Source organism: Lotus japonicus, chromosome 2 (genome assembly GCF_012489685.1).
Source record: "Lotus japonicus ecotype B-129 chromosome 2, LjGifu_v1.2".
Lineage (NCBI taxonomy): Eukaryota > Viridiplantae > Streptophyta > Magnoliopsida > Fabales > Fabaceae > Lotus > Lotus japonicus.
This window is the reverse complement of record NC_080042.1, coordinates 64,769,095-64,794,710: the sequence shown is the minus strand read 5'-3', so window position 1 is coordinate 64,794,710 and position 25,616 is coordinate 64,769,095. Positions and strand designations below refer to the sequence as shown.

At 36.4% G+C, this 25,616-nt stretch overlaps 2 protein-coding genes and 1 long non-coding RNA gene across 5 annotated transcripts; all 3 read left to right on the top strand.

Moving 5' to 3' along the window:
* Positions 1-698: 698 nt before the first annotated feature.
* Positions 699-4,932, top strand: LOC130738860 (protein SAR DEFICIENT 1-like). The gene is made up of 7 exons (XM_057591034.1): positions 699-867; positions 1,043-1,121; positions 1,461-2,031; positions 3,360-3,520; positions 3,606-3,800; positions 3,924-4,023; positions 4,142-4,932. The coding sequence occupies exons 1-7, from the start codon at positions 773-775 to the stop codon at positions 4,426-4,428; spliced, it is 1,488 nt and encodes a 495-aa protein (XP_057447017.1). The 5' UTR covers positions 699-772; the 3' UTR covers positions 4,429-4,932.
* Positions 4,933-6,796: 1,864 nt separating this feature from the next.
* On the top strand, positions 6,797-13,308 carry LOC130738859 (uncharacterized). Of its 3 annotated transcripts, none has more exons than XM_057591032.1 (10): positions 6,797-7,259; positions 7,707-7,819; positions 8,775-8,845; positions 9,032-11,148; positions 11,252-11,499; positions 11,583-11,786; positions 11,862-11,954; positions 12,049-12,156; positions 12,230-12,577; positions 12,982-13,308. In XM_057591032.1, the coding sequence occupies exons 4-10, from the start codon at positions 10,716-10,718 to the stop codon at positions 13,069-13,071; spliced, it is 1,524 nt and encodes a 507-aa protein (XP_057447015.1). In that variant the 5' UTR covers positions 6,797-7,259; positions 7,707-7,819; positions 8,775-8,845; positions 9,032-10,715; the 3' UTR covers positions 13,072-13,308. The 3 variants fall into 3 exon arrangements, with proteins under 3 accessions (XP_057447015.1, XP_057447014.1, XP_057447016.1); XM_057591031.1 differs by having other exon boundaries at positions 9,018-11,148; XM_057591033.1 differs by having other exon boundaries at positions 6,799-7,259; positions 9,018-11,148; positions 12,985-13,308.
* A 9,515-nt stretch (positions 13,309-22,823) lies between these two features.
* On the top strand, positions 22,824-23,392 carry LOC130738858 (uncharacterized). The gene is made up of 4 exons (XR_009019623.1): positions 22,824-22,875; positions 23,038-23,112; positions 23,182-23,266; positions 23,365-23,392. It is a non-coding gene; the product is annotated as an uncharacterized LOC130738858 (long non-coding RNA).
* The last annotated feature ends 2,224 nt before the right edge of the window (positions 23,393-25,616 follow it).

Below are 25,616 nucleotides of genomic sequence, written 5' to 3'. Positions count from 1 at the left end.
CCCCGTGAAGGAGGAAGCAGAGAAGAAGTCTGGTGCCAACAACATGCCAAGATTCTGCCAAACTCGCACGGAAAACACATAATCACATAGACCGTGCATCTGGGACTCGACCTGGTTACCACAAAGATTGCAGGCACGCGACAAGTCCACACCACAGTGATGAAGAATTCGATAATAAAATAAATAAATGTTAAGAATATTTATTGTATTTCTTAATATATGCATTTCTCTAAATAGTTGTGTTGAAATGGAGTAGGTAGAATATTAAAAAAATTCTGAAAGCGCTAATCAAAACATCACTTTCTAAAAATATACGATCGAACAAAACAAATAATTCTTGCTAGAATTTTCAGAATTCTAAACTCCATTAAATAGATAGAGAAAAGTAGTTCCAAATTTTGTGGGTTCCACTTGGTTATCAATCATGAAGCTTTCTGGGAGAGGTAGAGATCAATCAACTTTAATTTTCATGTCGTATGGGTTTTATTGACTATTGATTCCAAGTCTTTACATATACATACACGTATATATATTATATATTTTACTTCTAAACGCGCGCTATGTAGGCTAGCTATCTTCTCAGCTGTTTCCTCCGACATTCCAAGAAGCTTCGGTTTGTTTTATATTTGGTTTCTTATCAAAAATCAAACTATATATAAACCCCTCATGCCCTCACTTCTGCTCCTGCTCTATCTTGCTCAGTAGTACCACTGCAAACTCACATCAACCCCCTTTCATTCTCTGGTCCCAAATTATTATCATCACTGAAAAAATGGCTGCTAAAAGATTTTTTGATGATTCTGAACAAGACTCTGATAATAAGCCAAGCGACAAACGGATCAGACCTACTACGCCTTCTCTTGCTTCGTACGTCTTATACATATATATTGGCTTCATTTGTTTACTTGAATCTAGTTGTTTAAATTGATAATCTTTCCCCTCAAAATTATTTGTACCATATCTACCATGAACTACTTATGTGCTTCAACTTATGCTTCAAACTTTTCACTCTTCTCATCCATCTACGAATTCTTCTTGCCAGGGTGATTCAAGAAGTGGTTACTATGAAAAACACGCAGAACCAGCTCTTACCATTCTTGGAACCTTTGCTCAAAAGAGTGGTAAGTCATTCAACTTCGCCATAACGTATATGTATATATGGGCCTAGTATATGGTCTCCACATGCAAGTATCAAGGATTTCGTATACCGTGTACCAAGAAAAATTTATTTAATAATTAAAACAACTTTCCTGCAAATTAATTTTATAACACATAAGTTGCATATTGATTGTTGATTGTTAGTACTAAAAATATAGTTTATGAGTGAATCGGTTTCTAATATGGTTCACTGTAGAATTGCCAAAAAGTTACAAATGTAGTTAATTTCTTTAGCTACCACGTTTTGTATTGAATGCTAAACACACTAAAATTAAACCACTTGTTATGATTCTTTTTGCTAGGTGGGTGAAGAAGTTGAAAAAGTCATGAAGCGATGCTTCCCACCACCATTCATAGCCAGGTCTCCATCACTAAGAATCCAACAAGCACCATCGGAGCAACCATCAACTTTGCAACTCTCCTTCAACAAACGCCTTTCCCTCCCAATCTTCACCGGTAGCAGAATACTCGACATTGAGGGGAACCCCATCACCATAGTTTTGGTCGACAAAACCAACATCAACAACAATGGCCAAGGTGTTCCCACTAGCCTCCCCTACCCCATAAAGCTAGAGCTCGTGGTTCTCAACGGAGATTTTACTCCGGGCGATAACGAGGACTGGACGAGCGAGCAATTCAGGAGGCATGTAGTCAAGGAGAGAGCTGGGAAGCGACCGTTGCTTGCAGGGGAAATGAACCTGATCATGAGGGATGGGATTGCACCAACTGGGGACATTGAGTTCACTGATAACAGTAGCTGGATCAGGAGCAGGAAGTTCAGGATTGCAGTGAGGGTGAGTAGTAACTATCAAGGTGTTAGGATTCGAGAAGGCATCACTGAGGCTTTTGTTGTTAAGGATCACCGTGGAGAATGTAAGTTTCACACTCTCCAGCTTATCATGCATTTCTTTCATGAAGCATATATTTTGTCCTAAAAAATCATTCTTAAACATTTAAACTGTTAGAGACTCTATAAACACCTTAAAGTTTCTCTATTCTTATCACATCACATCATATATTATTGTACTTTTTTCTTTTAGTTCTTTCTCATTTTCTAGATGTCTACTATATATGCAATGCTTTATCTGCACAAAAAGAATATTTTGTATGAATTGAAACGGTTGACTTGGATACATGTGACGACTGTGAACATAAAATTTTCTTTTCAATTTCTATCTATATATTACTATATATGCATTCTTAAACCCCTTTTGTAATCATTAAATTATTTTTGTACTAAGTAACATATTGTTGCTATTAATTACTTCTGTTGCTTGTGAATTGTTTTTTCATTGAATGATTAAATACAAGTACTTTTTTGTTTAGTTCATGTAGGTTGTTGATAACTACTGATGGGAAAGGAGAGTTTAATTCTTTAATTGAAAAGTTCTCATGACCCAACCATTTTTGTACTTATTTGAAGAACCATTTGTACAACATATCTAGCAGTAATCTGTCTTTCAGGATTAGTTAAAAGGCAATGACAAAAATGAATAGATATTAACAAAATGTTCCAATATAATTATTGAGGAAATATAAAATTTATAGTAAAATATCATTATTATATGATTTAATAGGTATGAGTACAAGAAGATCCATGTTAATTGATTGTGGTTCACACTGTACACTTTCCACTAATTGAAAACTAAGGTTGTAGCTCCAACTAGAAATGGTATATCATTTTCACCCTCCTGGTGATAGCCAATTCAACAATTGGGTTTCTTTCAAGGATTGTCTAAATCACTGAAAGTAAATATTAGGTCAAATTACACTAGTATCAGATGGTTCAATAATATTTTAACATGTATTATAAGCTATAACTTTCTATTACCGAGACATACCCTTCTTTTAATTTGTTTGTTTCTACATTATTATTTTTTAAGATTCCAAAGTGATGGTTGGTCAAATACATACACAACTACTTACATTAGATTAGATGCTCAAGGTCCCACCATGAAATCATGTAGCTAGTGTGAAATCAAGAAAAACCATATTCTAATCCCAGCTTATTTGATGCCTCAAACTCTGACGCATACTAGCATTTACTTTGATTTTCAATTCTATTTTATACCGATTTCTACTCTGTTTTTGTCCATTTGCAGATTAACTAATTTTGGATATATCATTCTCAAGTGAATGTTTATATCCAAACTATCTAAATTTTATATATCTATTAATTATGTTGCTTTACACAATTGCAGTGTACAAGAAACACCACCCACCAATGCTTCATGATGATGTGTGGCGCCTAGAGAAAATTGGAAAAGATGGAGCTTTCCACAAAAAGTTGACCTCAGAGGGGATTAAAACAGTCCAAGATTTTCTCAAATTAGCAGTTACTGATTCTCCTAGACTAAGAAGGGTAAATATCTTTACATCACATTCTTAATATCAGTCACACAAAAAAATTAAATTCTTACTTCTTTATTGAATGTTTCTGGTACCAGATTTTAGGCCTTGGGATGTCAGAAAAAATGTGGGAAGTCACAATCAAGCATGCACTGACTTGTGACATGGGGAGCAAGATCTACATATACCGTGGACCTCAGTTTACTATTTTTCTGAATCCAATTTGCAAATTAATTAGAGCTGATATCAATGGACAGATATTTTCAAGCAGAGAATTGAACAATATGAACAAGGTATAGTGAACCATCTGCTCTAGACTCAACCTTTTCCCTTAATCAATTTCTGGATTAACTAGATGCCAGATTTTTGTCCTCCAATTCATACTAATGGGTTTCACATATAATCTACATTTGCAGAGCTATATAGACAAATTGGTGAGAGAAGCATATGGCAGGTGGCATAACTTGGAGGAAATTGATGGAGTTTTGAATGAAAACATTGCTTTGTTAACCCAAGGTAATTTCAGTTTTGCCAAATTATTCAATTGCTAATAGAAATAATCTGGTTCAATTTTAAATAACACAAAAATGACTAGTTTCAACAACAGTAATTGATGTTGATGTGAACATAATAGGTGATCAAACTGTGGAGCAATTTCCAAGCAATGATCCTGCATCAGTGCTAACATATAATCAGAACTATTACTATGGTGACAAATCTACAGAGGTAGCTAGCTATGTACCAAACAATAATGCACAAATGGGATGCAGTGAGTGGTCACTGAATCCAGCCTACACCAACACCACAACATTGTTTGCAAATGGCTTCCCTTATGGCTTCTCAGCGTCACAATCAGATGGTGACATAACACCTTCAGGTTCGGGCTCTGCGGACGTTGATGGGGCTACAAGGCAACATTAAGTGTATGTTTGGAAATCCTTCTAAAATTAATTTAGAAGATAAACTCAACTATGGGAAGAAGCTTCTATACGTAGCTTATGGATTTCAAAATCGATTTTGCTAAAAGTGAAGTCAAAATATGCTATATATAAAATGTATAGTAGACACTTTACTCACAAATATGTGTATGATCCTTCTGTAATTCATGCAAATCTTACACATACTTGTAAGTGGTGTGCCCCTAAATATTGTGTCCAAGAAGAAAAGAAAAATGCAAGAAGTCATTTAGTGTGAAGTCTTTGACTATGTGCTGTATATACACGCAAGTGCAATTGCAGGGGAGGAATCAAATTAGGCTTAGTGTGAAGTTAACTGGCTAGCTTCCTAGCTCTATCTTTGTATAGGAATCAACCTGCCACTATACAGGACAGTGTTGCTGTGTTAGCTTACAAAGATCATGGAACAGTATGATGTTTCATTGTTTTGTAACATTTACCAACAAATTGACACCTATTCTAGTGAGAATTCATCCCTCAATAAATAATGTCTAAGTTAAATCAAACAAGATCAAAGATCTGAGACAAACAATGTAGTGACAAAATGCACCATTTCAAATACAAAGTACGTGTGGCCACAAAAAGTTCAAACTGCAAAGATTACATAAGTTCACTACCTGCGCGCATTCTTTCTTCCTAAGGTTCTTGGCGAGATTCCGACAATACTTCATGAACTCATAACTGTCTAGTATGACGATGGTAGTGGGTGGGTGAGTTTGAATGCAAAAGCATTGATAGATGATGACCTGGTACTTCTATTCAATATAAATCTAATTGCTTATAAAAAAAAACTGATAGATGATGAAGATAGAAATAAGGCGAATTGATTAGAAGGAAGAAGATGATGACTCATGACTGATCTTAATTTTTTGTGGTTTTTGATGAAATGATTAAGAGCTTTTCTCATTTTTATTATTTAAATTATTAATTGTAAAAGTGTAATAGAAATATTAATTAAAATTACAGTAAGCATGTCACATCAGTTTTGTTAGCCACTTGACGAGGTCATTGGACCGCCACTTTTGGTGAGGACCAAAATTGGGTAATTTTCCAAACATTAAGGACTAACTTCAAATTTTATTCCAAGGGATGTATATCAAACTTTGACTTTTATACAGAGACCAAAATGCTTAGTTAATCCTATATTTTTAAGGTAAAAAAATGATAGATTTTTAAGGTCCCGTTTGATTTGAGAAAATGTTTTTTATTTTCATTTCTTAATTTCATTTTTTAAAACAGTTTTCATTTATAAATTTCCAAGATTAATTCCAATAAAATTTTATGAAATCCTTTTTATATAAACTTTAAAGCCAAATTTTGAATAACATAATAAAATGAATTTACTTATATATTTATAAATTAACAGTTCATAAATACAAATTTATAATATAAATCGTAAATTATACAGTATTAAGTATTTGTTTATTTATTAATATACTCACGTACAAATAATATATTAACAAAAATAAATAAATTTCTTTTTATATACCAATATATGTCATTAAAAAGTTAACGTATAATAGTCCGTTTCAATTTAAAATAAATGACCGTAAAAAAAAATTAAAACAAATGAACGTTCAAAAAGAAAAATTTAAAGCTTTCCGATGTACTAAAAAAGAAAAATTTAAAACAAATGATTGAACCTTAATTTATTGTAAAAAGATCACACAATTGTAATTTTCCAGGATCGAACTCCTGATCGGAGGCTCCATTGAAGGACTAATATCACTTTGAATTCGAATTAAAAGTTTACTTACTTACTGCTGTGCCACTGCGTTTTCAAGTGTTTTCAGTTTGGATAAGATACATTGAAAACGATTATTTTCTGTGCTATAGGTTGTGGGTCTTGCACGGGTGCCATATAGGTGATGTAACTTCTCGATCTGACGTAACAACACGAGTCTTTTCATTGCGCTTTGTCCTCACTCGCACACTTCCCGGGAAAACTTCCCGGGAGGTCACCCATCATAATATTGCTCCAAGGCAAGCACACTTAACCTTGGAGTTTTTATGAGTTAGACTCCTGAAAAGAAGATGCATCTTGTTGTTATGAGTAGTGCCAATCAAATCTTTCATGCCCTCCTCAACTGTATAGTCTCACACCTATACAATCTCGGAATACCTCTTGTTCGGGTGCGAGATTGATGCCTCCATGTGCCCCTTCGCCTAGAAGCCTGCCAGGAGCCGCTCCTTGTCTGTGCCTCACTGCACCGGCGGTCACTCCCCGCCCTCGTCGGCCCCGGGTGTCACATGCCCACCAGCTTCCGCTTGGTTTGTCCTCCACTACAGCATTTTTCACTTTAGGCCACGCTAATTTCTTCGACGGAGAAAAAACCGTGGCTGAATTAGAGTATAGGCCACGGTTCAAAAGTTGTGAACACATGAAGACCACGACTGAAGAAAACCGTGGCATCTACGTTTTCTACCACGCTTCAATAATTGTGGACGGTTCATGGCTACAACTTTCCAACCGCGGCAACCTAATCCCACAAATATAACCGCGGCATAAAAAAGTCCTAATACTAAAAAATTCCCTTCCGCCAAAATTTTGTGAACCCCGCGCGTGTTTAGAGTTTTGGCACAACTAAAGGATTAATTTTCATTAAAAAAACCTTAAAACTAATTAAAAAATAGAAACCCCCAAACCCCTAACACTACTACACAATACGTACTATCAGAGAAAGGATTTTGAACCCTAACTTTCTCCTTGGCTGAACATCGTAACCGTCCTCATCTCGGCGACCTCCTCTCTCCGCCGGCGACGGCTTGTACGACCCTCCTCTCTACGCTGCTTAGGTATGTTATTCATATATATTTGCTTGTTCCTATCATATCAAATTTGTGTTATTGGCCCTTCTTGTTTCATGTGTTATACTATTATGCGACCCTCCTCTCTACGTTGATTACCCATTGGATGGTGCTATCCCTTTGTAGTTGGTTTTCGGTTCTCTTTGGTTCTGTCTTTCTCTGTTTCTGTTCTGTTTCTTCTTTGTTCCTCTCTTTTCCTTTCTATCTTGTTATGTCTTGTTTTCTTGTGAAAAGTTGAAATTTTACTCAAAAGTGATTACTTAGGAAAATTGATTTTTGAAAGGAAAAACTTTGATCCATGGTATCTTGGACTAGATCAATTTTGTCTGTAACTTGTTTTTGAAAGAAAAGTGGTCCTTAACCAATATAATTGTGTGGCCGACTGACTGATCTTCTCTTTTTTGTATGCATATGAAATTCCAATTGTTACTTCAGAACTTTGAGCAGAGGTATCCACATCTTTTTCAACCACTGACCGAGAGCAAGGAGCAAGAAGATTAAGAGAAGGGAACCAGTAGCATCAAGCAAAAATCTGTTTTCTTCAACTGGTACTTCTCTCTTTGTTTATTTCAATCATTAATTGTCTTTTTGCACTTGCTTTCTTATTTATCTGTCAGAATGTGATCTGCAAAAATGAGATGAATTCTATGTTGAGTTTAAATGTTTATAGTAGTGCTGTTCCGTGGGGTGCTGTTGTGACTATCTTGCTGTCCTTTACTTTGTTTTTTCTGTGCGCTGGGGGTATCCTTGCTTCTGAGATTGGACTTGGCAATTCTCAATTTGGTTGGCTTGCTCCCCTTGGATTTGCATTCGTGGACAGTAGCTACAGGACATATTTGTATATCAGCAGATTGCTAGGAATTGAACTATTATGTATTGCTAAACCATTTATTATATCTGTGTACATGGGATTTTTAGAACCCTTATTGCTAAACCATTTACTATATTCTTTTTGGCCTTTCAAAAACAATAGTTGCTACCTTTGTGCTACCTTATGCTTGTACTCTTATCTTTCTTTTTCCTGTTTCTGTGTTGAACATGCTCACTTGGGAGGGTCTTTGGTTCCAAGAGTTATTCTATCTATATATATTTCAACTTTCACAAAAAAATGTTTATAGTATCTTATTCTCATTTTGAAAAAAAGACACATTTATCTGTCAGAATGTTTATAGTCCCCAACTGTGATTGTATTATTTTTCTAATATTCATTCCTATTAAGCTATGTTGCTCATGACATGGAACATGCTTGATGAACCAAAATGGACCAGGCCCAAGATGATACCCTTGTGTGAGAGGAAGCTGATCTAGTGGGTATTAACAAACCCAAGAAGCAGCCTAGTGATTTGCTTTTTTGCTCTCTTTTTATGTGATTTCTCCTTGTGCTTTTTATGTTTGGAAGTGAGCTCACTTTTTCATCAGTTATGTGGCTATACTGCTATAGTGATATATATTTGACTTATATTATATGTGAGTTTTAAACTGGTTTCTAATTTTTATTTTCAGGAAGGTTTAGTTTGGGAGTACAAGGGAGATCAAACAAAATTAAGTTTAATTACTCCAACAAATCTTGAGGGGTAAGTTACTCTACTACTTGATTTTGTTTATGCTTAAGTTTGGAACATGACATGGGGTTACATATGCTTTGATCAATATTTGATTGCTTTCGAATTCAAAAGTTGAATTTTATTTAGTGATAGGATGTTAGTCATGCCACTTTTTTATATATTATTTAATTTATTTCATTAGATTAAAAAATGAAGGACAAAGAGTGGACCAAACTTCCAAGGTTTTGTCCAGAGTATATCATGGGCGTTCGTCGATTTTTAGACTTTGCCTACACTAAAGGAAGACCTCAAGGAGATGAGATTTTATGTCCTTGTGCCAAGTGTAGAAATCACTGTTGGACAAAAAGAAATGTGATATTGGATCATTTGGTAGCTAACGGCTTTCTAAAGGGATATGATGTTTGGGTCCACCATGGGGAGCAAATAGAAAGGCCAATGGAAGTTGAGGATATTATTGCAGATCAAGAGGACTCACATGACGACATTGGTGGCTTGTTGCACGACACATTTCGAAATGTGGTAGAAGCAGAAGTTAGTGAGGGTCCTAATGAGGATGCTAGAAAGTTCTTCAACTTGGTTAATGAGGCAAAGCAGGAGCTATACCCAGGGTGCAAGGACTTCTCCACCTTGTCATTCATGATTCGACTGTATTTGTTGAAGTGTCTTCATGGGTGGAGCAATGCCTCATTCACCGCCCTCTTAGAACTATTGAAAGAAGCGATGCCTAATTTAAACATTCCTTTATCTTTTAACAAGGCAAAGTCCATGATTAAGGATTTGGGCCTTGATTATAAAAAAATTGATGCATGTCCGAATGATTGCATGTTATATTGGAAAGAGCATGCCAATGACAACTTTTGTTGTGTTTGTGGAGATTCACGGTGGAAGGAAGTTTCCCAAGCAGATTGTGGGTCCGAGCAAACAAAAGATGATTATAAAGTTCCTGCAAAAATTTTGAGACATTTTCCGTTGATTCCTAGACTTCAAAGGTTGTTTATGTGTTCAACGACAGCCGAGTAAATGAGATGGCATGAAGAGGAGCGCTCAAAGGATGGGAAATTGAGACATCCTGCTGATGGTCAAGCATGGAAGGACTTTGATCAGCATCATCTTGATTTTGCTTCAGAGCCTCGCAATGTAAGACTTGGCTTAACCAGTGATGGATTCAATCCATTTAGGACTATGAGCATAGCTCACAGTACGTGGCCTGTCATGATGATGGTATACAACACTCCACCTTGGCTCTCTATGAAATCTGAGTATACAATGCTTTCATTATTGATTCCTGGACCAAAATCACCAGGAAATGATATTGATGTATACCTTCAGCCACTGATAGAAGAGCTAAAGGAATTGTGGGAGTATGGAGTGCAGACATATGATTCCTCAAAAAATGAAACATTTCAAATGCGTGCAGCTCTTTTGTGGACAATCAGTGATTATCCTGGGTATGCTATGTTGTCAGGTTGGAGCACCAAAGGAAAATTGGCATGTGCATGTTGTAATTACAACACCAATTCAGTCTACCTCAGACACAGTCATAAGATGTGTTATATGAACCACCGTGTGTTTTTGCCAACGCTTCATCCTTGGAGAGATGATGAGAAGTCCTTTAATGGAGAAAAAGAACTTAGGACTCCACCACCCAAGCTAGAAGGTGAAGAAATCCAAGAAATCTTAAAAAAATTCCCAAATGAGTTCGGGAAAAAGAAAAAGAAGAAAGTTGATGGCCCGTGGAAGAAGAGGTCGATATTTTTTGAGTTGCCTTATTGGGCTCAAAATACATTACGTCATAATCTAGATGTAATGCATATTGAAAAAAACATTTGTGATAGTATTCTTGGGACTCTTTTGGACATTCCAGGGAAGACAAAGGATCATGTTAATGCTCGTTACGATCTACAAGATATGGGAATTAGAAAAGAACTACATCCAAGATATGGGAATTAGAAAAGATCTACAGCCTATGAAAAATACAGCTCTTGCAAATGACAATTCCAAGGCAAAACAACAGCCTATGAAAAAGCAGCAGCCTATGAAAAATATAGTGATCGGAATTGACAATTCTAAGGAAAAAGAGCAGCCTATGGATGGGGTAGTGGCTGAAGATGTTGAGTCAGGAACAATGCAAGAAAGTGCTAGGAAGAAGACCAGAAAAACCCCAATGTGTAGAGCAACCTCAATTGATGAGTTTCTTAAAGAAAATGGAGAAGAAGAAGAAGAAGAGCCAAGAGATGAAAGTTCTGATGATGAAGAATATATCATGAGACAAGAAGAAAATGCACAAGAAGAAGAAGGTGGCGAGACAAATGGTAATAAAATTTGTTTGACTTATAATAATTGTATTGATTTGTTATTCAAGTTATGTATTCCTCTTTTTGTATATTATCTAATAAAAACTTTATGTCAAAATAGGGACAAGTAAGAAAAGAACAAGAGGGCCAACACAAAAGTTAAAAATTCATGCAAGAAATATTGATGATCGTGAAGAAGTTGTCCTCGATAATGATGGAGAGCCAATTGGACCCAATGATCAAACTGTGTTTGACTTGAGTAATTTCCTTGGCACCATTGCAAGGAATTCAGACTTGTGTCCTTTGATTTTTACAAACTTCAAAGTGTTGGTCAAAGAAAATGGAGGTCGTATATGGGATTATGTTAATGTATGACAAATGTAATTTCATTTTAATTTTAACTGATACATAATTATTTATGAAAATTATGAGTAATTCCTTCTTTTTTGCAGGATAAATACATCATTCCAGAAAAAGGAAGAAAAGCCGTATTTTCTCGCATCAATGATGCTTGGAGGCGTTACAAGAGAAATCTCAAAAGGAGCTGTTTTCTAAAGTATTCTACGATGAGGGACAGATTAAAAAACCGCCCCATGGATGTACCTGAAGCTCATTTCAAGAAATTAATAGCTTATTGGAAAAATAGTACTGTTCAGGTAAGATAATTATGTGGTTTATTCTTTTGAACATTCATATTTTACTCTTTAACTTTGTACTTCTACACAATGCAGAGAATTAGCCAAATAAATGCTGCAAATAGAGCAAAGCAAAAGTATATGCATCGTACAGGACCAGTAAATTTTGCTAGGATTCGAGCACAATTGGTAGATTATTTACACATGTTTATGTGTACTATTGTTTATTTTCAGTTTCACAAGCTATAAATGTATCTTAGTGTTTGATATCTAATTATTGTAGCGTGCAAAAAAGGAAAATGATGATGATGTTAGCCAAGCTGAAATGTTCATTATGACCCGTCAAAGCCGAAAAGGAAAACAAGTGGATGAGGAAACACAAACTGCAATTGTATGTTTTTGACATTTTTCTGTTAATTGGGCTAAGCTTCATCTTGAGTTTGACATTTGTTTCTTTTAATTAGGCTATTCTTCAAGATTCCATTCAGAACTCAAATGAATCTGAGACGTTTACGTCTTTGTTTGGGAAGGAAAAATCTGGTCGAGTTCGCTGCTACGGAAGAACATTAACACCATCCATGATGAAAAAGAATGTAGAAATTTCTGCAATTAAGAAGCAGCATAAAGATGAAGTGAGTGGTATGAAGAGACAAAAGGATGGATTGACATTACTTGTAAGGAACATGCTGAAGCTACAACACCCTGATTTAGATGAAGAAGAGATCTCTAATATGATGGAAGCTGCTCTAGGCAATGAAAATAGTGTAGCTCCGCATTCATCTGCATCCACCTATGTTCCCCCTCATGAAAAGGTATACTTGTTTAATTTGCTAAAATTCCTGTTGTTGTTTGCAACGGAACTTTGTTGTGCTTGCTTATTAAGCTTTACTTAATTGTACCATGTTGCAACCCTGCTGTGTTTTGCTCTCTATGCTTGGCTACCTTGTGACTCTCTTTAGAAAATCAGGTCTGTGTTGTAATGTGTTAAATGCTGCTGTTTGGTTCAAGACTGTTTTGTTGTCGCTGCTTCTTTTTTACTGGTTTCTCTGATCTTAGCTTAAGCTCTCGATGCGGTTTGCTGGTATTTTGCTGGTTTTTCTCTGCATTTGTTGGGTTGTCTCATCATGTTGCAAAGGGCTGCCTATATAGTTGTTTCTTTAATTTTGTATGTGTTTCTTTGCCTTCATGCTTTTCTTTTTTTCTTTTTTTGTACTAGCAGAATGGGGAGAATGATGATTTTCATGAAGGAGATGGAGATGAAGGTAGAGAAGGAGAAGGAGAAGGAGAAGGAGAAGAAGAAGATTGATTGCTTTTGGAAGAAATAATAATATTTTGTTATTTTGAAAGGTTGTTTGGAACTTAGGATGACATCTTGAGATTTTATTTTGTTGTTGTTTATGTTGAATTGAACATTGGCATGAATTGACTAGAAGCTGTCAAGTTGGACAGGATTAGGCATTGCCATATTTTGGTAGTAGTTTTATAATTTTCTTAGTGTTCTAAATACAATATTCATGTTAATTAAGATTTGGTTTTTGTTTCATTTGAATTAATCAACTTGAAAAAAAGTTGATTGTAGTTATTTTAATTGATGTGTGCATTTGTTATTGTTATAATACTTTATTAAAATAATTATGGAAGCAAACTGATGGTTCCAAAAATGTGGTATAGGTGCAAAATAGTGGCTAAAAAAACATGACAACATTTAATAACCGTGGCATAAAATAAACCGTGGTTTTAAGCTTCTGGAACAACCGTGGCTATAGCTATTGGCCACGGTTAAGAACGAGTGGTGTTAATATAACCGTGGTTCTAGATTTTATGAAAACCCGTGGCAGAAAGATATAAGCCGCGGTTACAAATGGGTGGAGAGAACATAACCGTGGCATTAGGGTTTATGAAAATCCGTGGCAGAACTATATAGGCCGCGGTTACAAATGGGTGGTGAGAACAAAACCGTGGCATTCGAATAGTGTGTAAACCGCGGCTAACATGTCTAATACTACGGTTTATGACACGCGGTATTACATAAACCGTGGCCTTCCATTTTTTAATTAACCGTGGATTAAACTTGGCAGAACCGTGGCACATGAACTTGGCCACGGCCGCATACACTGCGACAAGGAAACCGTGGCAGAACCGTGGCCTAAGCTTTTCGCCACGGTTTTTTCGCATTAGCCCGCGGTTTGCCGTCCGCGGTGGAAGGCCAAAAATGCTGTAGTGCTCGAACCACACCGTACTGGGAGATGTTGGCTGTGATACCATTTGTAACATCCCGATCTGACGATTGGCATCACGGTAACAACACGAGCCTTTTCAGTGCGCTTTGTCCTCACTCGCGCACTTCCCGGGAAAACTTCCCAGGAGGTCACCCATCATATTATTGCTCCAAGATGCATAATATTGCTCCAAGGCAAGCACAATCAGCCTAGATAAGTGTGAACTTTTCCTAAGCCGAAATGTGCCTAGTTCCCGTGCATATGAGCTGGAAAGCTTGCTTGGTGTTAAGGCGGTGGAAAGACATGAGAAGTATTTGGGGCTGCCCACAATTGTGGGGAGATCAAAAATCCAAATCTTCAACTTTGTCCGGGAGAGAATCTGGAAGAAACTAAAAGGATGGAAGGCGAAAGTACTCTCGAGATCAGGTAAAGAGATTTTGATAAAGTCCATAGCACAAGCAATCCCTGCATATGTTATGGGAGTTTTTTTGCTTCCCTATACTCTTTGCAACCAGCTGGAAGTGATGATAAATAAATTTTACTGGGGAGGCAGTGCAGAATCGAGCAAAATGAATTGGATCAAGTGGGATAACTTGGCAGCTCCAAAAAAGATGGGAGGCCTAGGCTTCAGGTCTTTCAACAGTTTCAGTAAGGCTCTTTTGGCGAAATAGTGGTGGCACCTTCTCCGGAGGGACTAGTCCTTAGTAGAAAGAGTGCTGAAGGCAAGGTACTACCCTAAGTGTGAAGCTCTATCAGCCAATAGGGGAACAAACTCAAGCTTTCTTTGGAAGAGCATCCACTCTTCAAGGGAAGTAATCATGGAAGGTTGCATCTGGAAAGTAGGCAATGGAGAGGAGATAAATATGTGGACTGATCGGTGGATCCCATCTGCTCACAGTGGGAAAATAACATTTGCAAAACCGACCCATTGTTCCTTAGAAAAGGTTAGCACCCTAATCTAGCCTGGGACCCGAATCTGGAATGTAGGGAGGATAAGGAGAGTCTTCTCTAGGTATGATGCAGCAAAGATCATTCAGATCCCTCTCACTTCCAGACAGGGAAAGGATTTGCTAATGTGGAAAGATAATAGAAATGGCCTATATAGTGTGAGATCAGGTTACAAGCTCATTAGAAATCAAGCCTCAATGCTTCAAGCTTCTGGTCCATCCCTCTCAAATGGGTCCAATCTATGGCAGAAAATCTGGGCCATCGAAGCTCTACTAAGATGCAATGAACTTATATGGAGAGCTTGCAAGGAGGTCCTTCCAGTAAAGATGAATTTGAAAAGAAGAGGTTTAAACGTTGAACCTGTCTGCCCCTGTTGTGGAGAAGAAGATGAAACTACTACCCATGCTCTCCTAAAATGCAGTGCTGTTCGAAGGGTCTGGTTTGCATCACATCTGAACATAAACATCCCAGATGACCTTCCTGATAATTTCCTTTCTTGGCTGGAACGCATCCTGGAACACCCAAGTGAGGACACTATGGCTGATATTTTCAATCTGATATAGGCAATCTGGTGCAGAAGAAACGCTTGGACTTTTGAAGGACAACTATGGGACATAGAGAGGACTTTAGCAAAGGCCCACAACATAATGGCTAGACATGTAACCCCTGTTGATTCCTCCCCTGCTAGCACGATCATCACCAAGTGGAAGCTACCCCAAAGGACTGCTGCAAAATTAACGTGGATGTTGCAATTCAAAGGAATGTTGGAACAGGTTTAGGGGCCATAATCAGAAACTACAAGGGTGAAACATTGGTTGCTGCAACATGGAAAATCGAAGAAATAGAAGACCCGAGTCTGGCTGAAGCTGCTGGGGTAAAATGGGCTCTGAAATGGGCGAAAGATTTGGGCTTCGATCATATCCTACTGGAAACTGACTCCATTCTTTTTGTGCAACAATGGGAGAACAACACCCCGAGAGTCTCCTACCTAGAAGATGTAGTTAGAGAATGCAAAATCTTCTCTTCTAGTTTTAGTTTATGTATTGTCTCACATGTCAAAAGAACATGCAATGTAGTTGCTGATTTCTTGTCAGATTTAGCTTTTACTTTCCATCAGCATTGTTGGATATAGGAAGATCCTTCGGGAACCTCTACTCTAATCTCAAATGATGTAACTTTAGCAGCTTCTGCTGTTGTTGAATGAAAACAGTACTTAAACTTAAAAAAAAGCTTGGTTGATGATGTGGGCTAAGAAAGTTCTAATTGATTTTCAAATTTAGGAGTGATTTTAGCCATTCAACCTTTTAACCATCCTTTTAATCTTAAAGCTATATAACTATTTTAGTATTTCTCTTTTAGTAGTATAATACAAATCTGTGCTAGATTTGTAGTCCATTGTTACTTCCTTGACTACTTGATTGATAATACAAATCTCTAAGGTTTGTCTGACCCATTAATATATTCAGTGATTTTCTTAAACTATTAAAACTTAAGACTTCATGAGGTGTATGAAGATTTAAGGCCTAATGAGGTGTGTTGCTTAATAGAATGTTCTGATATAGTAATTAACTAATTATCATTTTTGGTAAAATGGAAAGGGAGATATTGAGCAGGAACTGTCCAAAGTTTATAGAGCATCTAGAGGAGCTGGACTTTCTCAACATATTAATGGTATAAAATATGTCATCATGTGCTCTTGTTTTTGCTAAAACTGTTAGTTTTTTGACGGAAAATCGTCCGGGGACCAAACGTGTTGACGGAGCCTAACGTCGGGATAGTGAAATGCTATTTTTAAAGTTTAGGAACCTCGTTTGCACATTGAGAAACCTGGGGGACCAAAAGTGCTAATAAGCCTTTATAGAAGAGCACTAAAGCAAGGATCGATCCTTTCAATTAATTTGAGATTTGGAAACGGAAAAGGAAATCACGAATTAATCCTTTCAATTAATTTGATTGCTAGGGATTGAGGTTGTTGCACTAAAGCAAGGATCGATCCTAGCAATTAAGGAAACAAATTAAGCTAGTTTCATATAATCAATATCAATATATATTAGAAAAGAAGAACTTCTCTAAGGCTGATTTGATGACGTGTCGTTCCCACAAGCCAAGTTAATGACGTGTCGCTCCCAGATTAATTCTCACTTGATTTTTGACACGTGTCAAACCTAGGCTCTTCCTCCTTGCCCCTACTTGCCACATGTGCCCTGAATTCTCCTTACCTTATTTCTCCTGATATTTTACACGTGCTAAACCTAAGCTCTTTCTCCTCCTCTTTCAATCGCGCCGCTAACCATCCTACAATTCACCTTCTTCCCACTGTGCCCGACCCAGATTCCTATCTAATCGGATTTGCCATATTTAATTAGTGCAGCATGTTGACACCACTATATTATATGGCTTCCAGAAGAAGAAGCACAAAAACATCCTAACCTTTCATCCATGTACGTTTATGTTTTGTTTTTAGAATTGAAACCATGCTGAAACTAATCAGATGGAGTTGTCTTTTAGGAACAAGCATATTGTTGTACATAGAAAAGGTGAACTTATTTTGCTATATCTTGGTGCAAATTATGCATAGAATTTTTATCATCACATACTAGAAATTTGAATATTTGTTTTTCTGGAGATCTTGCGGCTGATAGCTCAATTCCTGTTTTTTTCTTCATGCTTGCCATTTCATTTATCCTTCTTTTAATTTTAGTGTCTTAAATGTTTTTAGTTTTATTTAAAGGTTGTGCAGCAATAGATTTTTAAGGTTGCATTGTTATGTTTTTATTGGAGAAATAGAGGACAGATTGATGCTCACAGTGGAACAAGGGTTTTGGCATTGGAACAGGGGCTGTGTTGCACGGGTACGGGTACGGTACCCGGTACGGGTACGGTATTGGGTACGCGGTACGCGATTTTTGAAAAAACAGGACTACGGGTACGTTAGATACATGTGTATCCTATCTTAATTATTTCTTCAGATTTGAAGTCAATTTTGGCTGTTTGCTACCAAATTGAATACAGGGCAAGTGGGCAACCTCATCTTAATGCCACATATGCCATACCCACTTTTTCACTCACACACTCATCCTTCAGGGTTCTGTCTCTCTCACTTTTTCCTCTTTCAAGCCTTCACTCACTCACTCACCTCACGCCCTCAAACTCACAGCCACACATCACACACTCAAATTCAGTCTTCACTCACCCACCGCCTCACCCACTCTTCACTCACTCACTCACTCACTCACTCATGACTCACCCACCGGGCACCGCCTCACCCCCTCACCCACAGCGTCCCTCAACCCTCTTCACTCAGGTGATTACCCATTGCCCTCACAGTATTACACAACCCTCTTCACTCAAACACTCAGAGTCACAATTGATCAACAGAGCCAGAGGACATAGTCAAAGAAAGTTTACCTCAGAGAGAAAGAGAAAGAGAAAGGGAGCAATTGATTCGAGTAGGAAGCCGTGAAGACTGAAGGGAGAAATCAAGCAACAAGCAATCCAGTTTAGGGTTTCTTTATTTACTAAAGCCGTGGCTGCTTCTCTTTTCTTCCTTCTTTTCACGCGATTTAGGGTTCTGCTTCTCTTTTTTTTTTTTTTAAAGGCCAAAACGACGTCGTTTTGGCCCGTAACCCCCCCCCCCTTTTTTTTTTGGTAACGGGTACGTACCGGGTACGTACCGTATGCGTACCCGACGCGTATGCGTACCGGGTACGTACCCGGTACGGGTACGCGGCCAATTTGGCCGTACCCATGCATCAGAGAACAGGGGTTTAAGAGAATTGATTTGGAGTTGGGAGCTTGCTAATTAAGAATTTCATGGAAAGAATTACTTGCTGAAGAATTTGCCGGTGTTGTAAATGAATTGGATTGCAATTGCTTAACACCTTCGAAGAGGTTGTTAGATAGTGGGAATGGGAGTATTTGAAGCAACACTGGTCTTTCGTTTTAGTTTTTTTTAGTTTTGTTTTGTATGAATCCATAGAAGTATTGGTAATTCATGGATGTAGAATTTTGGGTTTGAAATTGGTTAGTGAAAGGTTCCACCCCTTATGTGTAAGGTTTTAATTTCAAAAGTTTTTGTGAGATTTACACTGTGTTTGTTTCAGTGTATTTTGTGAGGAAGGAAGTAGGTAGGATGGATTATGAGTGGAAAACAACTTTTGTATGTGTTTGGATAAGAGTGGAAAATGGGTGGGCAAGGAAATTGGGGGGAGTACAGTACCATTTCAGTTTTCCGTCTGTAATTGCAAGGAAAACAAGGAACGACGCTGAAATTGCCTCGTTTTCTGTGAAAGACTAGTTCACCTACTTGTCAAAGACAACGGTACCCTTGTTGCTTAAAAAAAAAAACTATGTTATTTTGACTACTATACTTCACTTCACCTTCTCAATACATTGAAAATATTTCAACCACTGCAGTTTCTTAATTTTTGAAGTTAATTAACTAATCAAGTTTCAAAGAAAAAAGTTAATGAAAACCCCACGTTATATTTATATTGAATAAGAAATGTTATATCAATATGTAATGTTTTATTTTTTAAACAAATGCAACTATTCGTTTCTATTTATATTTATTTTATTTTTTAAGAAAAATATATTTATATTTATTTATATCTTAATTCACATTTTATTTTACATTAATATAATAATAATTTGTGAGATAAAATATAATAACATGTACTAATAACTTAATAAAGATTTATATAAAAGGATATGATAGTAATTATGCATTACACTTACTTTTATTACTTTCACTTTTCCTTTCATTCTCCATTCTTTTTTCCTCAATCCAAACAACTTCAAAATCATCTCATTTTCTCTTTATATTTCTTCCTCTTATATTCTTTCCACTTATATTCCTTCCTCTCATTTTCACCTCTACATCCAAACAAAGCATTAGATTGTAATTTCTCCCACTGAGGTTGAATAGGCTCATTTTTGTGGTGGTTGCGTCTAAATTTTATAGGCTCTCCCTAAAAAGTTTTGTGGAGAAAGCAAAAGCAAATGTCATGTCTGATGGAGGAAGAGAAAAAAACACTTGAATAAGTATCCATTCTATGAGATAAGCTCAAATAAGCTCTTCCAAACTCAGCCTAAGAAAAAGTAGGCTCTCACTGACAAGTTTTGTGGAGAAAGCAAAACAAGGTATGTCATGTTTGATAGAGGATGAGAAAAAGATAATGGTTGAGTTTAAGAGCAAACAAATTATTTCCATGGGAATGCAGAGAAACACGAAGGGTTATGTGTATTCGTGATTGTACATAATTTTGAGAGTTAAAATAAATGTGAATGTGCCTTTACAGACTAGAGAACACTATCGATATGAAGGTACTTTTGTACACAGTCATTAGCAATTAAAGGAATCCCATCTTAGAATTGAAGTAGAGACATATTCATTAGATGTAGTTCGGGCAGTTCATTGCCGCAGAACAAGGACATTTTACGGATTCACCTTTTTGACTGTGTTGCTTGATTCATTGTAATCATTCTCCCCCACCCTGAGCAAGTTCATTATATTCTTTTACTATTACACTAAGTCAATTAAAATGTGTCATTTGGCAAGTATTAGTACAACTTTGAACAGCCCATTACCAAACTGGGAATTTATAGAAATCCTGATAGCAGTGGTGAAAATAAAATTAGTAGCATCCATGAAGTAACTATAAAGTACTAACTTTTTTTCATTTTAGAAAAAATACAAACTTTTAGGCGCCGTTGATAAAATGAGTAATTTACTAATACGACATTGTACTTTGAAACGAGGGTTACTTTGAAATGAAGAGTTAAGACTAAGAGCCCCACTTCAAGGAGAGGCACATGAGATCACACATGAGTATGATGACAAGAAAAAGAAAGACAAAAGTAGCAAATTAATGCTTTATAACATTCACAATCGAAATTTTTTAGTAGATTATTTTTTTCATTACCAAAAAATCGAAATTTATTAGTATTCGTGCCCGTGCCCTGCACGGGTGAACCTCTTCAAAGAGCACAGGAGTAAGGAGTTCAATAAGCAGGTACCACAGACCGTTCAAATCCAATTAATATTCAAAGAATTTCATTTTTCTAAAAAAAAAAACATTCACAATCTTAATATTCAGCAATATCTCAATTCAAGTGTAAAGATCAATGTTAAAAGAAATCGTAAAAATATATAAGAACAAACTTGATACTTAAAAAAAAAAAATGAGAATTAAACATAAGAACAAACTTCGTCGTGCAACGCATGGGTATAAAACACTAGTTAGATTGAAATTGAATATATAGACTTGTGTGATGATGAGCATAAAAAGTTCAAAATGCCACCGTTTTTGCTTTGATTTTACGTGGAGGAAGAATATATTAAACACATCCAGCTGCCATTGGCATAAATTGTGGAAATCATTTTTAATGATAACGAAAATAGCTACGGTGATAAAACCTTAAATGCAGAAAAATAAGAGCAGCAAAATCAATCAAATATTGTTCAAACTTATTAGGAAATTACAGCAATTTTTAGTCAGCAAATCAAATAAATGTAGACTCAACCAATGCTGATTATGTAGACCAAAAAAATTGATACCAATTTTAAAATATGGTTGCGTTGTATGTATTTCTTGACTCAAGTATTTATGCAGGTGTTTGGAAAACCAAAAAAAAGCCAAAGTAACCAAAGCATCAAGTGTTTACGTTCAAGATCTGAATTATTTATACTCTTTCCCTTTTCTGGTTTTTCTTCTCATATCATATACGTTAATGGGTTCAATCAATTGGATCTGCAAGCTTTGAAAATAAGATAGAAAATTAGTGGATGGATGAATATATATATGTGCTAGATATATCTTCATGATCATCACGAGTTGGCCATATACAGTAAAAAACCGACTACTTTCTTATAAAACATATCAATTTAAGTTCTTCATTCATAAAGATGAGGCTATATATAATAATCACAAATTGCCTTATTCATAAACTGATATATAGACTGACACTACAAAAAAAAACGTTATTTAGTGGGGGTTATTTAGCGGGGGTTTCAATAACGCCCGCAAATGTCATCAGTTTTTATTAGTTAAGGGGGGTTTTAATAACCCCCGCAAAATTTTCATTGATTAACTCTGATTTCACTCTCACTCACACGGAACAGAACTCGTTCTCAGTCTCACTCTCACACAAGAACTCGTTCAACCATGGAAGCTCACGATTGCAAGCGATTTCCACCGATTTTTTCTCGCTTTCCACCGATTTGATCTCGTTTTCCACCGATTTCAACCTTACCCGATTTCACCGTTCGCTTCCATTTCTGTGGCCACAACCACCGCACGCCGCCGTAGCAACAACCTCCTCCGCCGTCGGTATGACCTACTTTGCTTTTCTTTGCTATTTAACTGTGCTAAAGAGAAAGGCAAACGAGTTTCAAAAGCTGACTAACCGCTTCTTCTTCATTCGCAGTTCTCTCTGCGATTTTTTCATGGATGCATCCCTCAGAGACTCAACAACCTCTACTCCGTCGCATGCTGCATTCTCCGGTACCGATTTTTTCTTAATTAACCGAGTCAGATTTCTAAATTAGGTTTTCATTAGTTGATTTGGAGATTTCTCTCCTCTCCGGTATAATCATCGATTGAAAACGGTTTAGGTTTGAATAGCTTAATGGATAATTAGATCTGAATCAGTTCGAATCAATTCTCTCTCTGTTGAAATTATGTGTGTGTACTGTGTACTGTGTTGTGTTTATGATCTGCTAAGGACATTGGTTTTATTATGATGCATTTGATGTTTCCATTGCTATAGAAACATACAATATTATGATGCATTTGATGTTTTCTGGCATATCTTGTGATGGAGTATCGTCCTGATTAATTTGTTTATCATGACATGTTATCATATTTGTTGATAACTCAGGCGCCGATATCATTTTGGGTATTTTGCCATTTGCAAGGGAGCTTCTTCGCTGTGTGGTTCAGGTATGGACAAATGTGTTGTATTACTTAGAATTTATTTTGCATTTTAAGGAATTTAGAAGAACTGCATGTTTTGTGATAGTATTTGCCAATTTTAAAGTTCTGTGAAATTGAAGGTTATTTTCATGTGCTTTTCTTATGGATGTCTTGTTCTTATGAATGTAGGTTGTACTTACTGCTAATGACTTACCCTCCATCAATGATGTGACTTACCCTGAGCTACTTGAAATCATATCAACGGTAAGGAGAGTTAGGTTTGGCAAATTTTTGCTATGGTGACCAAGTTCTCTCCTAACACTGTTATATTAGTTACCAGTTAAAGGATGAAGAAGGAGGTCTCATGGGTGTTAGCACTTCAAATCTTGTAATTGCCAACTCTGGAAATGATTTACCTGTAAGAAAATCAACTTAGTACTTTGTTTGTTATCTGGTAGATTTATATATGATGATTACATTACATGTTTCATTCTTGTTTTGTTCAATGGATTGCAGGGCATTGATCTTAATAAGGTGTCATAGGAGATTGCTTTCCATGCAAATGATGCAGATCTTTCCTTTTCACACTGCAATTTTTTTGCAAGTAAGGTAAAATTGTTTCTAATCAAATTGTTTTTTGCTTGTCCTCGAGCAATGGGGATTTAGATGTGGTGTTATAATTGGGTTGGTTTATCCACAGTTCTTCCAAGCAGTGGTAATTTCCATCTGCTACAACATGAAATTCAAGGCCTCAATTTGAAATAGAATGGTGTCTGGAAAGGGGTCAGGTGTGCAGTTATGTGGTCGCTATGGATAATTTAATTTTTAGGGGAACTGATTTGGAGGTGGAAAGAGTGTTTGAATTGGTGCAAATCAGGTCTTGGAATTGGTTTACAGCGAGATTGCAGGGCTTTCACTCTTCATTATTTGAGTGGGTATCTAATCCTATTCAACGCCTTAAATCTATAAAACTGGCTATTTTGGATGTGGTGTTATAAATGCAATGAGTGGCTTATAAAAAAAAATTGTTAGACCCTGAAACTTGTATTTCTGCTAGATAACTTCTTGTTTTGGACCTGCAGGTGCTTGACTACATGAGAAGAGTGTGTGACTTGAATAAACTTTCTAAGTATGATTTTGTGCATGGATTATCAACTAGTTCTAATGCGGATGGAGATTGGATTTGACTCACTTTTCTAAGTGTGTTAAAATTTCTCATTCCTTTCTGAATCTCTTGCAATTCTAAGTGAGTCAAACATTGCTAAAGCATTAACACCTCTTATAGGTAAATCAATCATGATACCATCGGTGTTTGATATATTATTTCTTTTTGGTTTTTGGTTGAGTTAACTTGCTGTCACATTTTTATATTTGTGGCAGCTCAATGATATAATTAATATCACTCACATTTCAATTAAAAAAACTTCTCTTTCTGATTATTTCTTCTTGGACAATCAGATCCCTGCCAAACAACAAAAGCAGAGTGTATTTGCTTGATAACATTGGCTTGTATCTCTCTTATGATTTGGCTTACTCACTAGCCTTTTGTGCTACTTTTTTCTTTCTCACTTTCTTTCTGCAGGTCTATGCTTGTTCTTGATAACTGAAGTATTTGCTTACCTGCATTCTTGAGGATCTGAAGGAGGTTCGTTTTCTGCTTTAGTTAGATTATGTACCTTACTCTATCCTTTTGCCTCCTTTTTGAATTTTAATTCATTTACTTTTTACTTAAGCACAAGATCAAAATCCACACTTAATCTATGTTTGCTCCTCCGCAGCTTGTGATTGTTGAGTTTCTATCTTACTTAGTTCAGTTAAGTTACAATCATGGTTCTTCTTTCAAATCAGTTTTAGTTTAGAAATTATTTTCCTCTATGTATTTTATTCACCTGCATATTTTTTGAGTTATTTTTAATTTAAATATGATGCTTCTTTTGTCTTTGACAAAATTCTTGTCTTGTTTGAATACGGTTTTCCACTCTCATTCTTGAGCCTCATGAACACAGTTAACTAGTCTGATTTTTGCTTTTTGTGATTGTTCCCGTCATGCTGCAAAGAGAGCTCCATTTTTCTTGTCATGATAACATTATCAGAAAATTCATTAACTTTTTGTATTGATTTCCTCAGGTTCCATCCCATGCCGAAGTTGAGAAACTTCATGGCCTTTCACATGCATGCGGGGTGACAAATCTGAACAGCGACTTCTATGGCATCTTCAATAGTTGTGGCAAAGGGAATACAATGGACTTTGTCTTGAGAAGATGCATGACAATAATATCTGTAATAAAACTTGGCAAATTATATTCCCTCCAATTGCAGAGATGCTGATACGATAAAGGAACATATTGAAAAACTACTAAAAGCTGGAGCCGATGTTGTTTTGACTACTAAAGGGATTGATGACATGATACTTCTGGTATGTTTTCTTTCCTTTTGCACCGATTGGCTTCTTGTGTGAACTGTGCATTTTTAATTGTGAGAATTTTATATGAGGCTCTAGGATCTAAGACTAGCTTGTCTCCTATGATTTTAGATTCATTGTGTTGTTCATAATTTTTTATGTACTCATTCTATTAGTTTGTTATTCCAATTTTCAAGAGACTGTATCCATGTACTGAAGTTCCCATAGAGAAGTTCCCACATGAAAGCTAAGCTTGAATGAGTTTAAAAATGTCCCTAGAATAAACTCTGGTAGCCAAGGGAGGTGTAAAGTCTGTAAATAATCTCTTGCATTTAAGGGAGGTTGAAAACACCAGTTAAAAAAAGCT